Here is a 21,787-nt window from a genome sequence, read left to right as displayed (position 1 = left end):
GCGCTGCCATACGTCAGCCCAGAGGAGACCGAGCGCCAGCGTGTTGACGGCGTGTCCCAGCGAGAGGGGCGCGTATTTCACACAGCGATACACAGAAAGCTGATGAGATGAAAAACAAACCACAGGAGAGCAAAATTTAAAAAATGTCCTAAAATGTGCATTTTATTCCATATCATTATACAATGTTTACATACAGGTATACTTTTAAAACTGCTCAAAGAAAGTGTGAAAAAAAGTGAGGCGAATATCGGTTTATAAATTCCTCCCCCTCCCCCAGATCCACACAAATAAAATACATTTTAAAACAATCTCTTCCAAATTTATGTTTTCTCCTGAATTTATTGAATCTTTCATTTCAACATGAAAAATACAATCGAATGAACACTCAAGGTGAAATGCTGACCTACACTTCTGTATTGAGTTGCAAGAACATGATTTCAAACCTCCAAAAGCCTTCACTTTTCTCTGTTGTCTACATACCTTCGTTTTATTGAATTAGAAGGCACAGAAAGTCCGAATTCTCACAGATCAGTAAAATTCTGATAAAAATAAGTTACTGTGCTGGACAACTCCTGACTTGTCTGATATCAAACAAAAGACTTCAGTAGAACCTTTTGTTTGAAATAGCACCATTTCCACCTGATCTCTCCTGAACATGCATCAAGCTCCTTGCTAAAAACTGAAGATGGCACTTGAGGTGGGACACTCTTCTGCCACAGCCAGGATTCTTCAAAAGACTAAGCATACTGAATTGCTGAACTCTCTACAAAGTGTAGGTAACATTTTTGTTGGGAAATGGCACATTTAAACCATAATATAATATCGCTTAACCCGCATATGGCTTGCCCATTTTGGTGTTCCCCTGACCCCTGCCTGATAATTTAGCAGATGTTCTTGTGACTGCGGTGAAACTAAAATAAAGACACGTTTATGGGGTTTCACGGCAAGCAGGTGTAAAAATAATAAGACAAATAATGTGGTTGCTGCTAAGAAGGTTTTCACATGTTGTTTAACTCCAGTAAAGTTTGATCCAGCATCTGATGCATACTAAGGTTTTCTTCTTTGGCATGCGCCACTTTCTCTGTTGTGGGATTAGAAAATTAAAACATGAATAGCAGTTCATTGGAGGCACTGATTCTCAGAACACGAAGGCATGCAATCATCATTTCTACGGGAGGGTTTAGATAGTTAAGAAATGTGCATGCTCATAAATACCGGTGTCCCCAGACAACATAACTAGAGATAATTCTGAATTAATAAAACAAATGATAAGTAATGCAAGTTTAGAACTGTTGGCAACTGCATTTGTTAAGAAAATGCACAGCCAACAGAGACACAATGCTTATGTGTTCTTTGCTTATAGGAATGGGGGATGGTGAATGGTTTGTTTGTTGTTCGGTGTTTTGTTTGTTTTTGGTTTGTTTTTTTTTTTTTTTTGAAGTAGAGCAATAATGAAAATAGTTATTTTCTTTGCAGATCCATGCTTTAAGTTTCATGTAATTCAGAACTTGCAAAGAACAAAAAAAATCAAAACTAATCACTTCTTCAGTGAAGTGACCTTTAAGAAATTTATTTCTTCTAGAAAATAAATAAAATCGAAGTTAATAGCTTTATGTTGCATGCACACTTTTATAGGACAGTCATGTAACACGCTTATTTGTAAAATATATGAGCACAATGTTCTAGAGCTGCGCCCTACCGGAGTCCCGCAATTGTAACTCCACACTAATGCAAGCATACCTTTAAACTGACCGCGTATTTTCAGATGGAGCTCCCATTCCTAGGGGTTTTTGGTGGTTTTTTGTTATTTGTTTGGGTTTTGTTCTTTTTTTTGTTAAGTCAGATACAAGCCCAATTCATAGTAATGCAAAATTATTGCATTAAAGTCTCCCGATAACAGAACAGCTGTAAGTATCCTTTATGTTGGTTTTGAAATACAGAAAACACGAACCCGTATGAACATTTTTCTCTCATCCACATTCCAGTAAAAATCTCAGGGCCAATTCATGAAGTCAGGTAAACTGAGCGCCTCTCCACAAGGCAAGCTATTACTTTTTGGATACTCTTAGCTAAATGCTGTAGCTGTTTACTGAAGTGGAAAGGAGCTATTGCACAGCCAACAAGGTTACTGCTCCTCCAAAGCAGGTGTGCATACAGAGAACGAGAAGCCTCATTCAGAAGAAGCATTTTCATATTTTTCCAACAAAAACTGAGAATTTAATCCAATTTACCACAGAGTCAACAGCCTGAAAAAAATCAATTTCTAGGTTTCTTACTGATTTCTACATTTACTGATTCACTTAATTCACCGATTTAAGGAAATTTGGAAGAAGCAGTTTTTAAACAAGTTAAGAATAGTCACACTAAAGTTTAATCCTCATTCAATGCCAGCTTTAGTTCATTAGTTAGGCGACTGTTTTGCTCAAGTTGCTGGTAGAGTTGGTCTGTACAGGCAGCAAGCAGGTTAGAAGGGGAAAAAAAGAGGCAGAATGAAGACAGATTAGACAGAGAAAACAGTTACGTAAGAGTTAATAAAGAAACCGGTCACACCACAGACAGTTCAGTAACATACAGAGAAACATTTTACCTTTGTTTCTAAGACCTCTAGCAATTCAATAGCTACTCCACGGAACAGCTACTACAACCTATGAAGAACTGGCTAAGACTCCTCTTGTGGCAAAACTGCTGTGAGACAGGCAAGTGGGAACAGAAATGGAAGAACTGCAGCTAGATTCCTGGAAGAACCAAGTCCCGCTTTAATCTTTAGGTACAGTGTGTGGAAGACTTGTTTTACAAGTGCCATTTTTCCTTGTAAACTGTTTAAGATGTGGTGGAACCTCATCTGTCAGTGGAGGGAAAGCAACTGCATCTCAGCCAGGGTAAGGAGCAGCAGGAGTGATCGGTGCAAACACCGCTACGTCTGACTCGGCCCGTACTCCCTTCCTGGGGCATCTGACAGCTGAAATGGTGTTGCTGGTAGGGAAACGTCCTTCTGTTACTGGTGTCGACACTCTGACACCTCTAGATTGTCCAGCTGTACTTTGAAAGAAAGCATTCAGTGAAAGTGAAACAGAAGCATGAAAACCTGTGTTGCTCTAATACAGCAAACGGAAAAGACTGTTCACGTTCAAAGGGAACAGCCACAGCTCTGTGTGGCAGGGCATTTAATAAGGATTGTTCTGCAGAACGTTCCATGATGGGCTTTGACCATCTTGTTTTCTCAAATTGTCCATTTTCCTCTCAGCAGCCTAGACTCAAACGGCACTCCCGACCTCTTGATCCCAGACTATTCCCCTACAGGAAATGACTGCTTCTGGCTCCTTTCCACCAGCTTCCAGAAAAATCCTCTTCCCCTGCAGGCTCTGGGTGCAGCAACGGCAAAGCCATGCAGCGAGCCGGTCCGCAGGACACGCTTGCATGGTGGGCGGCAGCTCCTGACGGCCCCGGCTCCTGCAGCTTGGCACAGCCAGCGCGCACTACAGGGCCCTCAGCCCGCGCCGCTCCCCAAGCAGCCGGGTCCTGTCTCTCTCATCACAGTAGTGTCGTATGTATGCGGAAAAAACATCAAGACCTCAGAGTAACTAAAATTTCACTTTTTGGCAAAGCCGTTGTTCAAACATGACAACATAACTTGAAGTAAGAGGCTGATGCCTGCCTTCACCACACAAACCTCGCTCTCTGCCCGAGGCAGACTGACAGCCTTTCCCAACATCCGAGCTGGGGCTGCAGGCCCAGGTAAAGCCTGGGAAGCCCTTCCCGAGTGTACAGCAGCCCCCGTTGCCCCCGGGCAGCTGCCTGGCCGCCATCCACCCCAGAGGTGAAGCAGAGGGCCGGGCCCCGCCTGCAGCCACCGCAGGGAGCTCAGGCTCCGGCACGGAGCCCCCGAGGCTCAGCCTCAGCACAGCGCCCAGGCAGGGGCCACCCCAGCCAGCCCCGCGCCCGCTAACAACCTCAGGTACCCGACCAGCTACATGTGGCTAGACCTTGTGGAATGTACCACGTAAAGGCCAGCTCCAACCAGGGCAAGGGTGCTAGAACATGCTGCAATGAGGGAACACCGCGGCGGGGCCAGCTCGAAACCCTCTACACAGTCACCGAGGACCTGCCCAGCCCAGTCCTCTGCCCAGCAACTCATCACCCTACAGCACAGAGCGCCTGTCGTGTGTTTGAAGGAAAAGCAAGGACTGACACTGAAGTTCAATATTACTGTGTTAAAAATCACCAGGTTTACACTGGATTTTGCTTTTTTGACTTCTTTTAAGAAACAACAGTATCGCAAGGAATTGAGGGGAAAACCAGCAGTGCCGACACAATAAACCAGAACACAATAGATGAAGGAGCTGGAGCTGCTACAGCCGAGTGTCCGCAGACTGCATTCCCTGAACTGAACTTGGGAAGTTAACCACGGCAGCTCCAGTCACTTTACAAACGCTTATCCCATTGTGTCTGGTTAACCTTCACACTAAACATTTTACTTTTCACCTGCAACACACACAGTGTATAAACCCACTTACTATATCTCAACAGAGAAGTAGTAAGCTGAACTTTATTATCTGGACTACCTGTAACTGCTGACATACTCTGGCTATGGGGAGAAGCCCAAGTACAGGATAACACCAGGACACGTGTCATGGGATAAAAAACTGGGATGAGATGAAGTTACCCAAGCATGGCAGGGGAGTAAGAGAACACATCTGTTTGCGGGCCTTACTTGGAACACAAGTTTTGGGGAGGGCAGAAAATCTAGCCTGCACTTCACTGCTGAATAACTTTGAAGTTGAACAAGAAAGCCGTGTTTACATTCTTCTACTAGCTAAAAACTAAAACTCAGGTATGCTATGATGAGTTTATTTAGCTGTGGTGACTTAGGAACTTCAGCAATATATACAGCAACAGGCAGGAATCAACCCAGTTTAAACTGATTCACTTTAACGTGAACTGGAAAACAATTTGTTTTCATTGTGAAGAAAATGAAGTTAAAACAATGCAATAAACTCTCCAGATGCAAATAACAGTACAAAAAAAAAGGCAAGGTGTCAGTATTTAATGCTTCATCCTTAATTAGGCACTACCTAATCAGCTGAAAGCCAATGTTTAGGCCTTCAAACCTGCAATCTGTACATTCCACTTCACAGCAGAAACATTTCATTAGTAGTGTAATGATGAGTTTTCTCCTACTCCAGTTCTGAAACGTTTCTCAAGAGTGTGCAATTCAAACTCTGAAGCCTGAGCTAAGCAGAGAGTGGAGAACTACTGAAATGGCCCTGCTGAACTTCCAATCCTACCGTGCTGCTCCAGAGAAGCATGTCATGTAAAAACCCAAAAGCTAGCAGGCAATATCTTTGCAGAGTAACTGAAGTATGAAAAGGGGGAAAAATTTTTTGCAGGACATTTAAAAGACTATTTTTGGGTGAAAAAAATAATTTGAAGTTTTTGATACTGTCCCTTTAAATTTATCTCAGATATTTAAGTTAATGAACAAACACATTTATATAAAGACAAGAAGCCTTCAGCATCAAGCTAGAAGACAATTTCTGACTTTAAATGAAAAATCTGGTGTCAAGGACTTACTGCTCCCCCAGCCATGCTCCCATGACCAAACGACCCTGAGGAAGTAGCGTCTGTAAAAATTTTGGCCCAAGAATAACAGCTGAAAAAAATCTCCGTTACATCTACTCGCCATTTTATCTGCCTCAGATTTTGAGAAAGACCAAGATCAGAACTGGTCAGTTTTGACCTCAAAATACCAACAGTATTGTGGAATTGTGTACTCTCACCCCATAGACTGCTGTCACTGGCTTTGCATTGTCAACATTCAGGCAAAAGTGTTTGTAGCAAAAAAAAAAAAAAAAAAGAAACACAAAAAAAAGATCTAAATCCCTAATGGCAAAAAAAGCAAATTTTATTAGTAACTGAAATAATTATTTAAATAACTTAAATAAAAGGCAAGGGAATAGCAAAAGGGATACAGCTGGGATGTTTATTTTACATTGAGAGATGTAGAGTTTCTGTACAGCAGAGCACAAGCAGAGCATGTTCTGAGCCAGGTGCTAGAGGAACAGAGTCAACTAAGCTAGAAGACAGGACAATGAACCCATGAAACATCCAAAGCTTGGAAAGATGTTTTGTCCAGCCTGATGAAGATGTCTTTGGAGAAGTGAAGCAAAGAAAATTATCTGCGTGAAAAGAAAAAGTGAGATAAGGTAGGAAATAAAAAAGGTGCAGTAAAGACTTCCAAAAAAGCAGGAACAGCACAGGCCAGCATGCCAAGATGACTACTAGATAAACACCACACCATGCCAGGACTGGAATGCTACAGTAGTGTCCTCATGTACCAGTAGAACACATTTTACAGTCTGTTTTCCACTTAGAAATATCCCAATTTGAAGAAATACTGTAATCTCTGTACACAGAGGAGGAAAAAAAGAAATCCATTTGCTTGATTAGCCACTAAGCAAAAGCAGATGTTGGGAGGGTGGGGGGAATTAAAAAATACAGTAAAATCAAAGCGGACAAAATTAGATCCCCACTAAAAAGTTGGGAGAGAAAGGGAGGGAAGTAATGAACAGATATAGGAATGAAAAAACGCAAAGAAAAAACATTTTAAAATATGGGTGCATGCAAACTACATTTCCATGTCTGAGCAAAGCTTATGCCTTGCTGAAAGCATGCTGGCTTCCCAAAACAAACCTTGAGACTAAACCATCGCATCTCGCAAGCACCCGAGAGCCACAACTCTTCCTCTTTCCCACGTCAACCGTACCAGATTCATGCAAGTAAGGTCTGAGCATGGGAAGGTGGGTTTAGCACAGCTGACCTCTGTTCAGAGTTTTAGGCTGATGTAAGAGCAGCCAGTTTGTATCAAACGCTGCGGAGACTAGTTACACCTTACAAGTGATCACTCTCCTGCTTTCCTGCTGCCTGATACACTCTTTATTGTTCTCCTTAGGACTAAAGTTGGTATAACCACCTTTTTGGTGTATGCAAAGTAAATTACTACTACCTCCCACCAAATATGCAGAAACAACTGACTTTTATGGGTTTAAATGGCAAAGTACTTTAAACCAATTCCCACACTTGTAATGCAGTGATAACAGCAGAGATTTTCAGAGCCTTAAGGAAATAGAGATAAGCACTTTCCACTGTCACTAACAGAGAATACAGCTAAACCTAATTTTCTTTAAAACTTTTGTAGGAACTTTGCCAGAGAAAAACTGTGACAGCAGATGAATACGCTCTGAATGCAACACATACCAAAGCAATTTTCTTTGGTGAAGTGAACATGACGGGCCCTGGTAGGCAATGCTTGAACAGAGGTGAACTGGAAGGGTGAACGCAGAGCTACCGACAAAGGGCAACCACAAGACACACGGATTGCAGATACAGAATGAAAGAGTAAACACGTGCTTATCAGGCAGCTTACAAAATCACCATGAGTATTTACCAGGCTAGGCACAACACTCACCCACACTCTGCCTCGGTAAAGAAACTGTTCATGGTATTTTGTACACCTAGTCTTGCAAAAATGAACGCATCTCCCGCTACAGAGGGAGTGTAATTTCACAAGGGCGGAACTGCGCAATCAAAGAGGGCAGGGAAGCAGGTGCAGGCACAAGCTGGGAAGACATTTACATGGAAGTCATATCGTTGAGGGCATGGTCCAGCTCCTCGCTGATGGCTTTGTACTTCAGTTTCTGAGCATAGAGCTCATCTAACATCCCCCAAGGGAAGGCAGAGGTGTGCAAAGAAATGGAGCGTGATCACGGGATGGAAGGTGCAGGTGGTGGCACAGGATACCATCCAGAAGCCGTAGGAAAGGGGAAGAGCAACAGAAAGAGGTGTTGCGACAGACAAAACAAAAGTTACAAAATTAGAGAAGAATTGAAAAAAAAAAGAAAATCAACAGTGAATAGTTCTACATGACAAGTTCATTAACTGCACTGCCAGTGGAGCAACCTGTGACACAGACAAAACTAAGAAAAAAGGCGTGCAAGAGAAGCAAAATCCATGTTTCGCTGTCCTGGATTTTTGTTTTAACATACATGAGGAGGGCACACAAGGAGGCTTGGAAGAAAAGATCCAAAAACAGGACTCAAGGAGAATGCTACCATTTTACCACTTATTTTCTAGCAGTTTGTGTTTTTTGGTTTTTTTTTTCTTAGAAAACACTCTGGTTTGTGTGATGTCATAAACTCAGCTTCCTACAGCAATTTTTGTTCCTTCTGAACACATCTTCTCTGCTTCCTTCCTGAGTCAGCGATAAGTTCTCAGCAGCTACCTAGATATTTCATACCCTTTTTGCAGAAGTCAGCCTGCCATACCAAGCAATCAAGCTTCTTAAAATCCTAGACTTAGTTTAACGTGTCTAAATAGCAAACTCCATATAACATTTAATTACAAACCACTACTGAATTATTTTCTCTGGAGGTAGAAAGCACATGCAACTATTCTGCTGGAGTTCTGAAAGATTTATCAAAACCTTTAAACAAACCCTCTGAGGTTAAACAAGCTGTCCTCCTGATTCTCTATACAATCTATTTGCTTCACTGAAAAACAGCAACTGGTCTATGACACAGAATGCCTGCCCCTGACCAACACTTATCGCAGGAAAAAATTAGGTTAGCTTGCCACATTCCTAATTATTTCAAATTTAACACAGCTCTTCATCAGCTTTTTAGTAAGATAATAAAAATACTTATCATCTAATCATTTACCCTATACATTTCTATATCTCCAAGTAGAAAAGTATAAAGCAAAAAAATAGAAGTAGTCTTGAGAACACGAGAGAAAAAGGAACAGGCAAGAGCAAAACACTGTTCACCTGAAGCATTTAAGTCATCAGCACATTTCAACCTGAAAACGTTTTGCCTATTTCCCTATTGAGGCAGGCCCATTTACATAAGCAGGACAAGTCAGGTGTGTAGAACTGGGTACTGAAAACAAAACAAACCCACAACAGGAGAATAAAAAAATCTGTATTTCCACCCTAAGTGAGAAAACAAAACCCCATACCTTCTAGGTCATCAATGCTCTTCTCCAGCTTGGTTACTGACCTCTCGGCAAATTCAGCACGGGTCTCAGCCTGAAGTCAAGACAAATACAGACTACTGTAGCAAATACACATAGTATTTACAAATAGAGGAACGAAAATTGAAATGAGAAAAAAAGGACAATGAAATGCAGCAAATAATAAGGCAACACTAATTTTCAGGAGATACATTTAACACCAAATCATCTCCAAAATGATTTGTTCATGCTTAAAGCGTCAAAGAAATGTTTATATTAGAAGAATCAAAGCTGCGCTGGAAGATGTGTTGTAAAGAACAGCTCAAATTTTACCTCCTTCAGTTTGTCAGTCAGGACTTTAATCTCCTCTTCATATTTATCTTCTTTCTGCGAGTACTGTAATTAGAAAGAGGATCGCTGATATTAGACCAGGTATTCTAAATATACCAGAAAACCCCACATTTGAGATTCTCTTCTAATAGGTCAACCGTATACAAGAAATTAACATGGGTATAACTAAATTAATTCCACTTACCAGACTGCAGTAATACACAGTTTATTACAAGAGCCAAACTTCCCTCGAGTTAATAGTCCAGTGCTATACGGTGGGAACTTTGAGTGGGAATTGGTAGCACAGTTTTAAAAACGAGTGGCATTTGGAGAAGTTTCATGTTGGCACACAAGTGCCATTTTGAGAGACACTCTATAAATAATATTTAATCCCGTCAGATTACTTAACAGAACATGTGGTCAAATAATACTGACCTATTTGGAACTGAAAGAAATACTAGGTTCTGGCACGAGCCAAATATCAACTCAGCGGTAAGTCCAGATGGCCTTGCTGCAATGCTGCAGTGACCAGCATATACAGAAAACCCCACAGGCGGTGCAGGTGACAACGTAAGGGACACATTCTCACGTAAGTCTCTAGCCTACCTTCTCAGCCTGAGCCTCCAGCGACTTCAGGTTGTTGGTCACAGTTTTCAACTCCTCTTCAAGCTCAGCACATTTGCTGTTATTTCGGAAGGAAGGCAGGAAAGGGGCGGATGGAAGATTCAGTCAAGCAAAAGAAACAGGAGAAAATAGGGGGAAAAGATAGAGAAAAATGAAAACAATTACAGAGCAAAAGAACGGCCTCAAAAGCAGCTGAATCCATCACAGACTGAAAGCAACTCTTTTTGATGCCAAATGCCATTTCAAGTGTACGTTAAGACAACGACCAGACAGAAATTAGCTACAGTTCTTGGCTCACACAGAAATATTTACATAGCCTTTACACGTGAGACAGTTCAGCTTCTTTTTGGCTGCACAAAAGATCAGCTTTAAAGGTAAAAATGAATAAACAAACAAAAAATAGACGAAAGAAAACCACCAAAGCAAGATGCAAAGAGAGTAAAGAGCGTAGCGAGGATGTAGTTGTTACTACTGAGTGAGCTAACCGGCTATGGAAGCTGAGAGACTCGGGTTGCAGTTAAACCTAAAGACTGTTTATTAGTATCAGTACCTTATCCTCTGCAGCCATTAATGCTTTCAAGGTTTGATCCATTATTCTTAACTGTTCTTCCAGCTGTCGGACTTGGCTGTTAGTGAACACATGAAATGCACAAAAGCCATTCACAAAATCAGTGTGCAGGTACAGCATGCAGTGACAACACACACGCGCACACACATATGAACACATTTACTTTGGCACTGACTATTTATTTCGACCATTAGAGTAAATGAGCAAAACAGAGCTTGGAGCTGAACACGCAGTGTACTGCCAACGTTTCATGCTGTTACAGTTGTCTTGTAGCACCTCACACATCTCGGGGCAGCTCAACTCTTACCTTTCTGAGAGCTCAGCCCGCTCCTCAGCCCGCTCCAGGTCACTCTCGATGATCACAAGCTTACGAGCCACCTACCAGAAAAGGCAAATCACAAGTGGGGATATTACCTTGCTGCAGCACACGCCACCTGGTTCTAGAACCTACAAAGCAGGGAGCCGGGTCTCTTTCCCTTTTTTGGTCAACACATGAGTTTTGACTATGTGACAACTTCATTGTTCATTTCAGTCTTTACTATCTGGCAATTTTCAAGACCTCTCTTTCATTCACCAAAAAGCAACTTAGAAGTATTTTTCTCCCTAAGAGACCAGGGAATACTCTCAGCCGTTTCAGTGCAAAGATCTGGACACAGATCTCCTGCCACCTTGTCCCCCGAAGTATCCAGGTGCCCATTCTTCCTTCCATAGCTGGGAAGAGTGGTGTTTGTGATCTTTTGAACTTAAATGGCAAAGCAGGGGGCGAGGGAGGATAACAAAAGAATTTACAGGCACAGCCTAAAGCGCTTTAGAAACAGATGACCTGCACTCAGGGACCGACCTCTTCATACTTGCGGTCAGCCTCTTCAGCAATGTGCTTAGCTTCTTTAAGCTGGATCTCTTGGATTTCCATCTTCTCTTCATCCTTCTGGGCTCTATTTTCAATGACCTTCATTCCTCTGAAAGACGTGAAAAACAGGAAATGCGAGGTTCAGGGCTTGCCAGTTTATCTCCAGCTCCACCACTACCAGAGCTGGACTTTCAGACAAGTGCATTAAGGTGGACGAAGCACATCAGATACTTGATTCTTCACACCATCGATCTAGCCCTGCGCATTCACACCTCAGAGTTCAAAGGAAAGAAACCTGTCTTTGGAAGAAAGAAAATTTAATCTGTTTAGCTCTTACCGCAGTTCAGCCGTGCTACTCCTTTTCATTTGAAACTGATGGAAAACAAGGTAAATAAAGGGTCTTTAGTCATCTTATTAGGACTTTAGAAGCAAGACATCTGTGCTTTTACACTCATCATGAAACAGCATGTTACAGCCCCTGCAGGACTGGCAGGCATTATGTTTATGGGCCAAACAGATTCCCCTGAGCTTTGCCATGTCAGAGCCCTAGCGCACTGAAGCACTCTGCACTAGCAAAATTTAACTCCTTCATAACAGGGAACATTGCATATTGCCCCTTCCATGCATGTTTGACCCAAATTCTCTTAACGATTTTATAACACATCGTGAGTCTCAGATGCTTTTCTTTTCAACAAGCTGCACTGTTCGTAAGGCAGAAAGAAACAAGCAGAATAGGTAGGTTTTTTTCCCCAATAAAAGGTACTATCACAGATATAAAATACAGTTGGTAGAAATAAAAGAGATCTTCTAAAGCTGCGACTCTTGAGTTCCTAACGTAAGTACTTCTGGAAATCCCAGCCTAAATCTGAAGGAATTATCATGCTTGCTCTCCTCTGCTCAGCTTCACATACCAATCTTGCCAACAGGAGAACCAAAGCCTCCTCCAGCACTCTGCTGTTCTCCAGGTGAGATTTTCATCCCACAATGAATCCAAGAATCACCCAACAGCACAAGAGCACACGTCACCCTCAGAAAGTTGTTATCCAAATGGAGAAGCCTGGGCTGGGCCAAGCGGTTTTCACAGGACGCAGCATGATCCATCAGAAGCCCTACCCCGCTTAAATCATATCTTTACAACTGAGACACAAAACAGAATTCAAGCCTACACATTTTGGACATCCCTACATAGACAAGATGTAACTGAAGTCCAGCTAGGCAAAGGAAGCGCAGACTACACCTGTTGAGACGTACGAGCGATTAAATTTATTTCCTTAATCCACACCCTGGCAATTATCATCCTTGTCATAAGGGCAATGATCCATTTAAGAGCGGGCCCACCCACCTTTCACTCTCATCTGCAGCCTTCTCTGCCTCCTCCAGCTTCTGCAGGGCAGTAGCCAAGCGCTCCTGTGCCCGGTCCAACTCTTCCTCAACCAGCTGGATGCGCCTGTTCAGAGAAGCTACTTCACTCTCAGCCTGAGCACAGGAAGAACAGAAATTAATTAATTAATAAGGTGGCGCATATCACTTCCTGTAAAAGATTATCCCACGTACCTGCTAGTGCCACTTAATGGCACTTCAGTCATTTTTTACTTCTTCCCCTAAAAAGCCCATACACAGAAATGTATACATCCTCATTGAATTGTGAAGTTATTGCTTAACGGAGGAAAAAACGATTAATGCTTCCTTTAAATGAAGTGCATTAAGGAATGTACAATTTATACGAAAAAGAACAGCACCGGAAGATCTATGCGTCATTCCCCAAATATTTTCTGTTATTGCATTTGCAGACATGAACTTGTTATAGTCTCCCCTCCCGCCTTTTTTTTTTTAATCGAATCAACACAAACTAATTACCCCATTCTTCAACATTACCCAAAATGCTTTATTTATGAGTTCTGCAATATTTTGAATAAGAACTGTCCCAATATTCCCTTGAGTTCTGTAAGAAGGGTTCAGGATAAACATGCAAAACCACACCTAGATCAGCATTTGGAATGAGACAGCTAACACAGTGAGAGTGCACGGGAATGCCTAGGAAATGCCCCAGTTCACACTGGTTTTGGCTACAGGCAAGCTACGCAAGAGCTGACAAGGAGGGCACCAGCAGAGGCTGTATCTCAAAGGGGCCCCGACACAGGCAACAATCGCTTACACCACCTATCCGCCCCTCCCCCCAAGGCTGCCATCCTCAAACTTCCCCCGGATTTGCTCCTCTTGCATTACCTATTCACATCATTTTCTGTGGAGCCCTTGCAACTCATCCGCTTCTTATCATTACAAGCCTTTACTTCTGACACCCCCAAACCTACGCTTGCTTAATAAATTGCAGAGCAAGTTCCGTAACAGCCTTGTAGTAATCTCATTGTTAAACTTACTTTCTTTCAAAAGGATATTAAGCCCAAAATATATATAAACAGGTCATTATTCTACAAAGTTAATTACTTCCAAGAGTAACAGTTACTCCTAATTAGTACTGAAAATTATCTTGCTATATATGAGGAAGTACACATCTGAATTTTCTATGATATCTAGTTGGGTGGCGAGGTGGGTAGGGGTAGAAATAAACCCTCAATCCAAAGTAGATACCAGAAGGATCAGTTTGATCAGTTTGGTACTTTAATTAAAAACTTAGGGAACTGTTACTTGTTGCTTTTACTAACCGGAGGCAGCTGGATACAGCTGGCCACAGCTAGAATTTTGTTGTACGTAACACAAGTAAGAATAACTTACACATCGGACAAGTAGAACAACCTTTGACATCACAGTAACATTGCCCCGCCGGAATGATCAGAAGGGAAACTAATAATGTATTCGAACATTAATGAGTCTGCACAGTAAATGTGTAGAACTAGGAGTAGAAGTGACTTCACTTTTAGAGATCCCCATTAACCCAAATATAAAATCTTTAGAAATGTAGTCAAGCAGTAGTACTCTATTTTCAGACTTCTGGCTTCAAACATGAGAATCTGAACATTCTCATTTGAGAAAGAAAACCACCTTTTGTAAACGTTACCCTTAAGAAATGTTTAATGTTACACGTTAATTATTACCACGTCAAGACTCCTCATCGCGATAAGGGCATATAATACGCTTCGAAAACAGAGGGCGACTAAAGTCCAGGTGCCTTTCCCGGGGCAGCGAGGCAGTACGGGCACAGCAGCCGGCGGCAGCGCAGTCGCCCCGTGCAGAGCAGGGCTCCCTCCTTACACGGCGAGGCAGGAAAAACACTGGGGCACTCCCACAGCCAACAGACAAACATAACCTCCTGCGGTTTTGCCGTAGCACTTATACGCCACATACTTTTACAATGAGCGATGAGATGGATAAGTTACCATCGGGTGTTAATTATTACCATTGTAAGAGCGATTCTGTTTTCCAGAAGGAAGAAAAATGCATTCTGAAAACACGATTACCAACAGCCCCTTGAGATGCCTGTGCTCAACACAGATTCTTTTCTAAGGCAGCAGCTGCTAATCATAGCCTTGAAACTTTTAACGATCTGGTGTAACAATCAAAAGCTGTAAGGCGTGATACGTTTTGGCTACAGCTTTAGCTTTTTCATTGTTTGCATATCTGTACCTTGCACAGGAAGAAAAGAACCGAACAAAACAACCCTAGCTGGTCACATGCTATACATGTAAGGTGTGACACTAAGGGAAGGGTCAGACTCACACCTCAGTTTGCTTGCTGTAATATCCTCAAAGCCTCCTTCCTTAAGCATGCAGAAACACAGCTGCAACAGTAAAAAAAACCCTACATAGCTAGCATTATGGAAGACGCACAGATCTACATGTGTCTGTGAGTTCAGTTTTCTGCCTTTATTCACCCCAGCACTGACCCCTCCAAACAAAAACTTCAATCCCATGTAAATGTACTCTGCAGAATGCCACATCATCTGCACAAGCCAACTCCAGGGAAGAGACAAACATTAACCTGCAGGGTCCTAAGCCTTATAGCAAGGTGGCTGAGCCCTGAAGACAAAGCTTCACCAGCGCGCTGCAGTCACTTCTCCAGCACCATTCTTTCCGCCACAGAAGGTGACATGAAAGCTTCCCGTTTGAACGGGAATCCCTTAATACGTTGTTTAGAACAATATATATTACTGAAAATAGGACAATTGATGTCTTTTACTTCACCAAAGCTTAGAAAACAAATACAAGTATTTTTTTAAACATAGAAACCCTTATGAAACAAGTTAATGACTGTGACGTGATTCCCCACTGAAAAAAATGGATATGTGAAGTGACCTGCAAGAATGCAGTAGTTACACAAGTGTAAGGAGGCACATTTTGCCCCTTGGGAATATCACCTGCAAGCAATCAGAAGGCGCTTCCTTTGCACTTGCTGCCCAGAATGCGCACAAAGCCCCATATTGTAAGGGAACCCAATAATCACCATTTTTTACTATTGTAATAAGCTACATACATAAGAAAATTGTTCTTTTGCATCACCTTCATGCAACCACCGAAAACACTAAGCCTGCTGCAAAGGACACTACATTTTACAGTGGGAAACACCAAGTTACAGCTGCCACAACGCCCCGACACCCACGGCAGGGCACCCAGCCCCACCAGCTGTCCCGCCGTAAGTGCCCCCCACACCTACACGCGCCCGCTGCCCGCGGGAGCTGCTCACACCTCACCGTGTCTCTGCCCACGACGTGCCCGTGGCTCCTGCCCCGCCTGGGCCAGGCACGGCCACACGCCGAGCACAGTGTGGATGGCCAGTGCCAGGGACCAGGCCAGGGCCCTGCGGTGTTTCCGGACGCTGTGGGCAGCCCCCAGCCGCGGCCACCTCGGGCTCGGCCCCAAGCCCCCAGCCCCCTGGCCATCGGCACGCTGCCCCCCACAGCTGCACTCGTCGGGACGGGGTACGAAGGCAAGTGGCGCTCGCCAAGCCCCCCAAAATGTCACAAAAGCTCGCCCAGGCCCTCACACAAAGCGCCCGGTCTGACACCGGCCAAGCTCAGCCCCCCCGCCGGGCCGCGCCCAGCGCTGCGGGGCCGCTGCTCACCTGCGGGCCCGGGCCCGACCCCCGGATCTGCCCGCCCGGGCCTGGCCGCCGCCCGCCGCCGCGCCCGCGGGTGACCATCCCGCCGGCGGAGGCAGGGGCCGAGCCGCCGGGAGCCCCTCGGCCGCTCCCACCGGGCCGCGGCCCCCCAGCCGAGCCGAGCCGAGCCCGGCCGAGCGGGCGGCCCTACCTCCTCCCGCAGGGCCCGCTCCTGGTCCACCTCCCGCTGCAGGCGGCCCGCCCGCTCCTCGGCGGCATCTGCCTGCTCCTGCAGGCTGCGGATCTTCCTCCGCACGGCCTCCAGCGAGCTCATCGCCGCCATGCCCGCGCCTCGCCCGGCCTGCGCCGCCCGCCCCAGCCCCGGAAGTCCCCCCGCGCGCCGCGCACCGGGGCGGGGCTGCCGGCACCCGCTGGGAGCGGCGCGGCGCACCCCGGGGCGGGCACCGGGGCAGGCGGCGGGCGGAGGCGGCGGGCGGAGGCGGAGGCGGCGGGCGGAGGCGGAGGCGGGCCGCGGCCGGGAGGGGGCTCCGCGGCGGGGCAGGGCCGGGCGGGGCCGGGGGGGCGGTGGCCAGCGCCAGGTGGGCGCGCTGGGGCGGCAGCGCCCCCTGGCGGCGCGGGCGGGTCCCCGCGGGCCGGGGCCGGGACCCGCCGCCTCCCCCCCGCAAACCGCCGCCGCAGCACGGGCGGAATAACGTGGCACGGAGCGGCCCGTCCGCCCCGCCCGCCGCTGCCCCCGCACGGGGAGGCCGAGGCAGTGTGGGGTGAGTCAGGCCGGGGCGGCCAGGCTGCCTCGCCCCCCCGCGCAAGACGACTTCCCCCGAGCCGTCCCTCCCTGCCTGCCCCTGGTGCTCCCTGCCTGCCCCCGCCCCTGGCCCGGGCCCTCCCTGAGCCCTGCCCCTACCCAGCCGGGCAGGGCAGACGCCGGGGCAGCTGCAGCGCCAGGCAGACCCCGCGCGGTGCCAGGAAAGAGGTGCCCGGGCAGTGCCAGGCGGTCCCAGGCCCACCATGGAGCAAGCACCCACCTGGGGAACACCCGCCAGCCCCCACCGGGGGGGCGGCTGCAAACACCGTGCTCAACTGCCCCCGAGCACTGTCTTCCCGCGAAGGAAAATGGCAGCGGGGTTGGTTAGAGAGGTCTCTCGCTTCACACAGGGACTCTAGCAGCCTTTCTCCTGCCTCCATCCCAGGCCAGCCATTCCCAAATAGTCTGCATACTTTTCCTTATAAGGAATATCTCCCCTGGATCTTTGTGCGGTTCCTTTGAACCAGTTAACTAAACGTCCTGCTAGGAAGCTGCCTCTCATCCCGCAGCCTCGCAGAGGACCGAGGACATCTGATCCACATTACACACAACCTTTCCCGTTCCCATGCACCCTTATGTTAAGTTCTTGAGTTCTCTTTCAAAGTTATACAACCTAACTCCCATACTGAATTTAAACCTTTTTAACCCTTTGTTCATTTTAGAAGTAAAATGAGACAAAAGCATGCTGTCCTTCACGCTAAGCTGTTTTTGGTAACATTTCCCCTTCTAAAAGTACCCTTCCTCCCCCTGACATGCTTTGCTTGCTTCATCCGTGGCGGCTCCTCTTTCTATTACGGCTTTGAGGTTAATTTTTAAATGTATAGGAAAAGGACAGTCACTACTTTGGAAACACCATGGTTTCACCTAAGCCTGTAATTCAGGCCAGAGATCTACCCAGTGAGAACCGACGGAACAGCAGCAGCCGCCATAGAGATCTGGACCTTGACTGCAGAGACAATAAACTCGCGCGGTTCCGTGCATGCAATCCATTAAATGCATGTCAGGGGCAGACAGGTGGGTGGGATGAAGGCCTGGGAGAGGCACAAGCTCTTGCATTATTACCATATAAAGTGCTGAGCTATATATAACTCCCAGCCTGCTCCCAGGATCCCTGTCCTCTGAACTGCAAGCTTAGCAAGTATCATCTTCCGGACGATTTTCTCTCACACGAGACTGAACTTTTCTTTGACAAGCCCAACAGTTCCAGTGATTTTCAGGAAAAAACAACCTAGGAGAGGATCTTTTATCTCAGGGACCAGCCATACACCAAACTAGTAACAGCTCTAACGCATGCCTGCCTAGGAGCACCGTTCTTGACAGAACTGGCAGCCCCTGCTCTTCTGGACCTCCCTCTCCTGCATCTAGTTGCTAGTAACTCTCCGATTCCGCTTAATTTTCAAGGCAGTGTTGTTCCAGCCTCAGCCGTTTTCCCCATCACCTGAACAGATAATCCACTCTTTCTTTACTTTCACATCTAGAGCGGCAAGTACCCATGAAAAGCACGTGTCGACTGCACAGAAACCCAATCAAACACCTCTGACAGTGTGCAAACCTCATGCAAGGAGGCAGTGCTGTGTTTCCCGCTTCCCTGCCCAGGAGGTGCCTGGACCCTGCCCTCTGCAAAGCTTTGGAGTGCTGCTTGGTAGGAGTCCTGGCTGTCCTGTGCAGAGATCGTGTGGTTCCTGTGCTGGGGTGGTGGTGAAAGGGATGGGGGTAACTTACATCTGTGGCCTTTTTGTCAGCCAGTTCCAACTTTTCCTGTGCATCTTTAAGGGACTCGGAGTATTTGTCCAGCTCATCCTCAGTGGCCTTCAGCTTCTTTTGTAGAGCCACCAGCTCGTCCTCCAGCTGTGATACGGGTGGAAAGCGGTGGAGAGGGGAGGGCGGGCAGGAAAAGGTGCAGCAGGCAACGTGATCGTGCAAAGGGAGATGTGCGAGTGCAGAAGAGACAGAAGAGGACAGAGAGAGAGAGAGAGAGAGGAGAGACAGTTAGATTCAATTTGCTTGCGGCAAGGGCACGATACCTTGGCAGCATTCTCCTCTGCAGAGAGGAGGCTATCCTCAGACTTGTGTAGCTCTTCCAGCACTTGGTCCCTTGCATCCTCCGTCACATGCAATTGCTTTTCCAATTGCACAATGTCATCCTCTAACTAGGTGCACAAGAGGAAATACAATGCACAAACATGTTTCTCCCTGGGCTCAGAAAAGTGGGAAATTAATTTTTAAATCCCTCTCCCTTCTTCCCTCCTCCTTCAGGATTCTCCCAGAAACGTGCAACCAGTGTGCCCCCCTCCCGCAAACGAATAAAGCCCCAGGTGTAGAAGAGGCGGGCTGGAGAAGGCCCGGAAAATGGGACACGGGAATGGCAAGGGGGCAGGCAGGCGGCCGGGATCGGACAAGCCTGCTGGAGGGGATGAACAGCTTTAGGGGCCCTTCGCCAACCGGCAGCACGCCTGGCCGTTGCTGCCCGGGTTCCCGGGGCAGCCTGTCCCCCCCATGCCCTGGGACAAAGGCCCGGCGGCCACGCGGCTGTCCCCCGGCCCGGCTGCCGGCTGGGGCGCGGGGGGGGCGGGGGGGCGCCTGCAGCCGGGCTCCGGCCCCCCCCGCCGGGGGAAGCGCTGCCCGAGGGAAAGTTCAACCAGTTCCGCAAGGAGCGGGGTGGGGATACGGGGTGCGGGGGGGAGGGGGGGAATCAGCCGGGAAGCGCAGAGCCCGGCGCTGGCCCGGGCCCCGGTGCAGACCTGCTTGCTCCTCTCCTCCGCCGCCTTCTTATCCGCCTCGGCCTGCTCGGCTCTGTCCAGGGCGTTCTCCTTGTCCAGCTTCAGCATCTGCATCTTCTTCTTGATGGCATCCATGGCGGCGGTGGGCTAGGCGCGTCCCCGCGCGAGTGGCTCCGAGGGGGACGGGTGCGGGACGGGCGCGGGGCTGCTCCGTGCGGGACGCGGCGCCGGCCGAGTGCGAGCGGCGGGCGGGCAGCGCCTCACAGATATGCCCTTTCCCAGGGGGCTGACTGCATTCCTCAAGACATCCAATACTTTTTTGGAAAGGGCTTTCCCCCCCCCCCCCCTTTTCCCCTCCTCCCTCCCGCCCGGCCCGGCCCCGCTCCCCTCCCACGCCCCCCGCCGCTCCCACTCGCCGCCCGCCCCCCGCCCGGCCCGATGCCTGTATATGGGGTGCGGCGGCCGGGCCCCGCCGCGGGTCCCGAATAGGCAGGACGGGACGGCCAGGAGGAGAAAGGGGAAAAGAAAAGAAAAAAAAAAGAAAAGAGGAGGAAAAAAAAAAAAAAAGAGGAGAGAAAATAAAGAAAAGAGAAAAAAAAGTATCAAGCCGGAACCCGGGGAGGGATGAGGCACGGGCTCCCGGGTGCCACCGGCCCCGTGCTGCAGCCGCCCCCCGCCCGGAGCCCGGTGTGTGTTACAGCAGGAGGGTGGCGGCGGTGGGGGGGCTGCGGGGGGCAGCTGGAGGGGCAGGAAGGGGTTAACTACATCTACGTACGGAATGAATGCGATTTGAGACCTTTCCGCCGGCAGGCTGAGGCGGGTGTGTGTGTGTGGGGGGTGGTGGTGGGGTATCTCTCCTGAGCAGCCGGGGTGCCGCAAGTGCGGGCGGCGGGGTGCTGGGCCGGGGGCAGGCGGGCACGAAGGCCAGACTTGGCGGCGAGGGCAGGGCCTCCGCCGGGACCCACAGCGAGGGGGAAGGGGGACCCCGGGCACGGCAGGGCTCTCCGCTAACACCACGGTGGTGCTGGGACAGAGCGGGGCTGCGAGGGGCTGCCAGTCCCCCTCTGCCCGTCCCCCTCTGCCGAACCCGGCGGGGGCTTCGCGCTCTGCAGGGAGGTGCGCACATGCTGCAGGCACCGAGCTGAAAAGACGAGGCAGAGGGGAGTGACAGCACCCCTCACCGGGTCATTGGTGGGAGTTACAGCACCCCTCACCCCTCACTGGGTCGTGGTGGTGGTGATTTACAGCACCCCTCACCGGGTCGTGGGGGGGGGGGGGGAGTTACAGCACCCCTCACCCCTCCCTGGGACAGTGGCAGGCCAGCGGCCCTCCTAGGGGCAGCCAGGGCCACGAGGGATGGAGCCCAGGAGAAGTTGGGATGGAACTGGCTGGAGTGGCGGCCTGCACCCTCCCCCTGCGATGCCAGAGAGAGACAGGCAGCAGAGAGAGAATTAACAAAATAACATGTAATTAAGTGGAGAACTATTTTTGCTTCTGGCGGGTCTCACACAGTCTCATCGGCACAGAGCGAGCAAGACGCAACATGCTTCCTCCCCGCGACGCACGCTCCCTGGTACAGCAGGGAACGCGCACAGCCCTGCACCAGCCCCGCAGGATTTGGGCTGCACAAAGAGAAAATTAAGCAGCCTCTTTGTCTGCGCTCAGTACTTGCAGCAGAAAATTCCTCCCTGGTGCTGTCACTGCATCAGCTGAACCGACGACGTTACTCTGCAGCAGGAGGGAACGTCCCAGGGCTTCCCGCCCAAGCAGGGGCAGCGAGGGCTGGGTTGCAGGGCAGTGGAGCCCAGCTCCTAGAGGGCTTCCACACGCTGCATCATGGAGCTTCAGCTCTGCAAGGCAGCAAAGCCCCCGGA

At 48.2% G+C, this 21,787-nt stretch overlaps 1 protein-coding gene across 28 annotated transcripts; it reads right to left on the bottom strand.

The window, feature by feature from the left end:
- Positions 1–135: 135 nt before the first annotated feature.
- On the bottom strand, positions 136–20,242 carry TPM1 (tropomyosin 1). Of its 28 annotated transcripts, none has more exons than XM_055715784.1 (10): positions 19,935–20,242; positions 19,218–19,343; positions 18,916–19,041; positions 12,721–12,854; positions 11,370–11,487; positions 10,836–10,906; positions 9,943–10,018; positions 9,340–9,402; positions 9,013–9,082; positions 136–1,081 (listed from the first exon to the last, which is right to left on the bottom strand). In XM_055715784.1, exons 1-10 carry the CDS (start codon positions 20,046–20,048, stop codon positions 999–1,001), a joined length of 981 nt encoding a protein of 326 aa, XP_055571759.1. In that variant the 5' UTR covers positions 20,049–20,242; the 3' UTR covers positions 136–998. The 28 variants fall into 28 exon arrangements, with proteins under 28 accessions (XP_055571759.1, XP_055571738.1, XP_055571737.1 ...); XM_055715769.1 differs by lacking the exons at positions 136–1,081; positions 18,916–19,041 and adding exons at positions 5,885–6,176; positions 7,633–7,711; XM_055715764.1 differs by lacking the exons at positions 136–1,081; positions 19,218–19,343 and adding exons at positions 5,885–6,176; positions 7,633–7,711.
- Positions 20,243–21,787: the final 1,545 nt, after the last annotated feature.

This window comes from Falco cherrug, chromosome 7 (genome assembly GCF_023634085.1).
Source record: "Falco cherrug isolate bFalChe1 chromosome 7, bFalChe1.pri, whole genome shotgun sequence".
In the NCBI taxonomy this organism is placed as follows: Eukaryota; Metazoa; Chordata; class Aves; order Falconiformes; family Falconidae; genus Falco; species Falco cherrug.
This window is presented reverse-complemented; position numbering and strand designations above follow the sequence as displayed.